Below are 6299 nucleotides of genomic sequence, written 5' to 3'. Positions count from 1 at the left end.
CTACTGTGAAAAAAGATTTGGGAGCAGAACATATAATTCCTGGAAGAGTGTGCTTATGTGTGTGTGTGTGTGTGTGTCTGTCATGCAGTGTTTTGTTTCCCCAACTCTGTTAATCAGTTTATTAATTATTTTCCTAAATCTTATTAGTCTTATCTCACAAGGAGCCGTGAGCGAAGAAACTGCAGTGTGTGTGTTGGTGTGAGTGTGTGTGTGTGTGTTTTGTATGCAAAGTATAGAGCAAAACAGCATTGTTTTTTGTTGTCTATTTTCCAAGTCTTTTATAATTTTTTTTCTTTTGTGTTTTTCTTTTTCCGTATTTTTCACTTGTAGAAAAAAAGCACAGATAACGTATATATATATACATATATAAATATGTTTATATATATATATGTATATATAAATCAGTGCTGTCAATGGATACGAAACAGGCAAAGTTTGACCAGCTCAGTGTGACTGTCTGTTCAGAACCAACAAACAGAGGTTGGTTGACATCTTTAGTCCCATGTGGATGAAAACAAAGCTGCTCCGGAGCCTCCGTTCTTGTCTTTGCAGTTCTGTCGGTGAGATGAGATCTTTAGAGTCTTAGAGCGAGAGGCATGATTTCAAAATGAAAACCAAACAAGCCAAGTTTTTCATCTCACATCCTCTCACCTTGATTCAGATAGTGTGTGTGCGCGTCTATGGAGGATCAAGCAGGGTTCTGTTTTTCAGTGTTTTTTTTTTTGTTCTTTTTTTTAGTGGACTGCAACGCAGAAGGGGGAGAACGGCGAACCATAGACCTCTCTCTCCTCTTTTCTCTCATTCCAGTCCAAAAAGGTTCTGCGGTTCCGCTTGCTGTTCTCTCTCATGAAGCAGAGTCAGTGCACATGGGGATTAAAAGACCAACAACGCTCTCCTCCTCATCCCACACATTCTGTTGAAGTCATCTTAGATTTGTTTGTTTTTTCCGTTTAACAATTCAGTAAGTTTTAAGACAATTTTCTCCCAGAGAGAAAATAACAAAGTATCATTCTTTGTAATAACAAAAAAAGAATTATCATCTTTTTACGTAGAAAAAAAGGGAAGAAAGTGTCGCTGCGCATTTCTGTCAGATAGCCAGCGGAGGTGGCAGGCGTCTCGCTGAAGGTGAGATGCAAACACCCACTGGAGAAGAGCCTGAGAGTCGCAGTAGTAGCACCCGCTGACCGAGGTCCCCTGGGTGCAGGCGAACACCCAGCCTCCGAGCCCTGGGTTCGATTGTCAGCAATGCTAAAAGCCGATCTGACCAGTCACTCTCTCCTGCAGATTTGCCATTGTTGTTTTCTTCATGTGAATCACTGACGGCGGCGGTTGATGGTTTCTTATAGTCCATGTTTGGAAAAACATTGAAAAAAAGAATGTAAAAAGCAGAGTATTTGATTTCAGGATATGGCAGAGCACTAACAACTTGACTATACGTATATTTGAAGTTTCTCCACTGAACCACCTTCTCACCCAACACGTTGAAGACAGAGAAATTAAATGCTGTGTAATGTTAAGTATATATTGGTTTGGCAGTGTCCAATCCCCCAGAACCACTTGACGGCATCTGGAGGTCACCGGGATGATGCGTTTAAAGACAGGTGTTTAACAACTGTAAGTGTGTGAATGTGTAGTATTTTTTTTTTTAAGAAAAACAACAATTTAGCTACTCCTCGTTCTCCTCCAATCATCGCCCTCCACGTCAGAGCCATCAGTCCGACTGATCTTCGAGGCCCACTCAGATGGATGTGCTGCCCTCCAGGCATCATGGCTGCTGAATGTTTTTGGACGGGGTGAACGAGGCGGGCGGTTGATGTCTCGATCGCCCCTCTCTCCTTCCTCCTTTTCCTCCTCCTCCTCCTACTTCTCCTCCTCCTGATCCTCTCCTGCTTCTTCCTCACTCCTGCTCATCCCTCCCGATGCCCTCAGATGTGCCTCTTCATGTGCAGGGCCAGGTGGTCCGAGCGAGAGAAACACCTGGAGGAAAACAGAACAAAATGCATTAAATCTGTAAATGCAGGTTATGGGCAAAGAAGCTCAAATTTAAATTAATGAATGCAGCAGAAACACAAAACAACACTTTTCACAGAGATAATTGTGCAGTTATCTGAACACGGACATTATTAACAGCTGGTAACTTGTGAGGTGCATTTTCATATGTAAATAGAAGAGATAAAAAAGCTAAACAAAGTGAGCACTATAGATAAAAGTATTGTACATTAAGATGATGAGCTCCTGATTACAGGGTGCAGTAAGTTAATCATTCCATCTAATGTTTAAAACAACAACAGAAACAAAGCTGTGAGTCTAAAAGTCTCCACCAATCTGAACTTTTTTGACTGTAGAAGGAAACCAGAGAAGAAGCAGAAAAAAACCCTGACCATGGAAAATCGACTGAAATGCCATTGTCCTAAAGAAGAGCTTCAATTTGGTGAAACCACAGCGGTTAAAAAAAAAACAAACAACAAAAATGTGGTTTAAAACGAGAAAATTAAACAACTTTTGTTTTGAAACCCTGCAAATTTCAGTCCCTCATTTTAACAACACACTGATTTAACTGTCGTTCGAAGCCCGGAAGCAGCACAAGTAGAAGTTCTGAATGCAACCAAAGCATAAATAACAGCCAGGCCTCCACAGCACTGCAGTCTGTTCTCCAGCTCAGATGAAACACTCCTGTGGAAGCTAATTAGATATGTATGGTGAACATGAACACTAATGCAGACAGACTGGCAGCACAGTCTGATCCTGGACCATTTAACTCTGCAGTGGCTGCACCTGCCATCAGACAGTGAGACACAGACATAAACCCGAGTGCTGCTGATGCACAATATAGGGCTCACAAGTCATGTCGTCATAATGAAATATTTTACTTTAATTACACCATCGTGAGGACATTAATGATAAACATGCAAAATAAAATTAATCATGAATGATGCGACTGAAGCAGAGGCAAAGCCGAATGTGGTGGAGACAAATTAAAAATTCAATTTGCCAGGGGCTTGATTCATTATTAATTATGGCCATTCTCTGAGCCTGTGAGTGCGTGAGCGATGAGACAGGCTGTTGTTCTGTCCCGATACAAGCAGACGGAGCCCAAACACTCAGAAGTACAATAGAAAGTTTGTCGCGCCGCAGTAGGATGTGTTGTGTTTCTAACTCTTTTATGTCTTCGCTCCACTCTATCGCTCAAATTCATTCTTTTGCACCAGCAGGGAATGGGGTTTGAAGCAACTTATTTTAGGATAAAATTACCATAAATATGGAAATGTACAATTTTTTAAAAGCTGGATTTACCTTAGGCGAAAATGCCACCTGAGCTGTGACTGTGAGATATCCTCCACAGGAACACTGACATGGCATTCACTGATCTACAGACTTTACATCATAAAGTTAGCTTTTGCAAAATCTAGATTTCTAGATGTTTAGCCTTTAGCTTCTGCCGAAAAGGGATTTTATTTAAAATCTTTGTACGCCATATAATGATAAAGAGTTAATATCATGTTACTATCAAGGATAAAAAAAAAACAATAAATAAATATTAACCCTAAATATAAGATGACACAGTTCAATATAAAATAGATGACAATAAGAAAATAGAAATAGCAAAATATCAGACAGAGGGTGGATGAAAGTCGACCAAAAAAGTTAAAATGGCTAAAAACGTCTGCCCATGAGTAATTTACATAAATTGAGCAAAAAAATAAAATAAAATACTTACTGGATTTAAGAGTAGACAAAAGTTAAATAAAGTTTTGCCTCTTTGAGTCTAAAAGAAGAGTTAAAATGTAACAAAGTGAGTAATAACAGTTATATACAAATGACTTAAAGTGAGGAATTATTTAAAAGAAATCCTTAGTGTAAAAGTTCCAAGAAGAATTAATATGTTATTTTTTGATCGGTATTAAAATTCTGTCTACGTTAAAATGTATAAAACACAGATTGACCTCCAGTAAATTAGCTCAGATTCAAACTTTATTTATCCCCGTGGAGCAATTTAGAGGGCAAATTGCTTTTGTTTTTTTTAATCTTTGACCTCTGTCTGATCAGAAACCTTTAGTAAACACCTGCACCTCAGCCTCAGTGAGGTAGAGCTGTGTTTTGATTGAATTATTTGACCAGTGTGAGGTCAAACTTTACTCCTGTGTTTGTATTTAAGTGTTTCCCTCAGCTGACCATGTGCTACCTTCAAATGCACCTTCACTGATCCGTGTGTGCGCGTGAGTGTGTGTGTGTGTGTGAGTCTGGACAGATGGCCATGCCAGTTACTGTGTCACTGTTGGGGGGCAGGACCAGCTACACCAGCTGGTCCCGCCTCCCCCCAAACATACGCGCACTCCTTCCCGTTCCCCTCTACTCCTCCTCTGAATTCTCCTTGCTCCTCTACACTTATTTTTGTTCTCCTCCTTCCAGCTACATGAAAACATCAGGGGGTCCCTGCTTGATTAGGCAGGATTAATGACAGACTGCACAATGTGTGTGTGTGTGTGTGTGTGTGTGTTTTCCCAGGAGATATACTGTCATTTTCAAAAGTCTATCTAATGTTAACCTCTCCATGGTTGCCACTTTTTGCCATTGTCATGTTAATAGTTGTAAGGCTCCGCCCACCACAGATGTGTATACGCACTCACGTGTGGGTGTCCTTGTGTGCGTGTGTGTGTGTGTACTACAGTAAAAGCTGAGGCGGAGTCCGGCTGTGTTAAGTTCAATTCCATTAATCTTGTATTTTAGGATTTGAAATCATAAATATTCAGTTGCTCAAACCCCAGTCTGTGTCTGACGATGACAACAATGAAGCAGAGAGGGAAGCTGACTTGCTTATCCATCTTTATTAAAGTCGGAAGTGTGCGTACGTGCGCTCTTTAAATATGTTAAAGTGCCTTATGTCAAAGGCTTTTAATGTTCCTTTGAAAACAGATGGGCTTTTGAAGTACACACACGTACTGTGTGATTACACTGCAGAAAATATGGTTTAGGTTTAACTAACATGTAGCCACAAGGTTGATTTGAATACAGTTAGCCAAGGAAGCTAACAATTATCAAAAATGACTGAAGGTACCCAAAAAATAGAAAACAGTTAAAGAAGACGAAGAATGAGACTAATCCACAAATAGTAAATAGAACATAGTTTGAACACCAAAGGTTAGCAATAAGTTAGCCAGGAAGTTAGCAACAACAGCTGATTACTAGCCAAACAGTAACCAAAAGTCCAAACAAAGTTACAACAAAGACATAGAGTGAACTGATGAAGTTCGCTGGGATTCATTTGAAAATGGTTCAAAGCAATTATTATTATTTCTTGTTATTAATGATACATTTGTAAAATAGCTGCTGTTAAAAATATATATAGTTCGTATTTACATGTAATTTTACACATGTGTATGTGAGAATATTGAGTTTATTTGTTGCTGTTTTGAGAACCCAACGGACCATGTCAGGTCTGATAATCCTCACGGGGAAACCTCAGTACTAATGAGGCAAAACCTCAAATCTGAGGCTGAGATTAAAGTAAGAATTAAGGGAATTGTAGTTAGGCTGAGATTAGGCAGCAACTGGTGATGGTTTAGATGGAGGACGGAGCCTTCTGAGGAGCTGTTCATTCAAACAGAAGTTCATACAGTCCTAACAAGAATATTTGCATAAGCCTTGTGTGTGTGTGTGTGTTTGTGTGTGTGTGCCTGTGCGCATGTGTGTGTATAAAATGCAGTCCCAGCTCTCAGCCAGGATTAGAAGCTTCCAGCAGGTTTCTGGAGGGTTTAATATCTAAAACCTAAACTAGAGGGAACCTACAACAGCCAATTACACTGTCTCTAGGGCAAGTGTTCTAGTGTTTCTGTGTGTAGACACACACAGACGCACACACACGCCAGCACAGAGTGTGTATGTTAAAGTGTGGAGCTGGCATCTGGTGCCACTCAATTAGCTGCGACCAGTCTGCCAATTGCCAGAATCCATTTAACAGCCAGCGCAGGGTCAGGTAAGCGCATGAGTAACTGCACGTGCATGCTCACGTGCACACACACACACCTTGAAAACCAAATATAGAGCAGACAATGTGACTCTCTCAGCAACTACCTGGCTTTTGTACAAACGCACTCAGCCCTGGTCCTCGCCGTATTTTTTGAAGTCAAACTGCTTCGGGTGTGAGTCAGCGACATTAAAATAAAAATAAAAAGCTCTGATCAATGACTAAAATCAACCGTGACTGTTTTACTGAAAACGTTTGTTGGCAAACTGTGAACGCACGATGAATTCCCTAATTTTTGTAAGAATACTTTGCATTTTAAGCTACAATCTCAAGC

At 40.2% G+C, this 6299-nt stretch overlaps 1 protein-coding gene across 3 annotated transcripts in view; it reads right to left on the bottom strand.

Moving 5' to 3' along the window:
- Positions 1–940: 940 nt before the first annotated feature.
- klf7b (Kruppel like factor 7b) overlaps positions 941–6299 on the bottom strand; it is a 75296-nt gene continuing 69937 nt past the window's right edge. For all 3 annotated transcript variants that reach the window (XM_025063551.1, XM_025063552.1, XM_008328368.3), the window contains one exon: positions 941–1977. In XM_025063551.1, coding sequence (XP_024919319.1) covers positions 1926–1977 — 52 coding nt within the window. In that variant the 3' untranslated portion in view covers positions 941–1925. The remainder of the gene's footprint in view (positions 1978–6299) is intronic.

This window comes from Cynoglossus semilaevis, chromosome 16, assembly GCF_000523025.1.
Source record: "Cynoglossus semilaevis isolate Cse_v1.0 chromosome 16, Cse_v1.0, whole genome shotgun sequence".
Lineage (NCBI taxonomy): Eukaryota > Metazoa > Chordata > Actinopteri > Pleuronectiformes > Cynoglossidae > Cynoglossus > Cynoglossus semilaevis.
The sequence above is the reverse complement of the archived record's forward strand: the minus strand, read 5'-3'. Positions and strand labels throughout refer to the sequence as shown.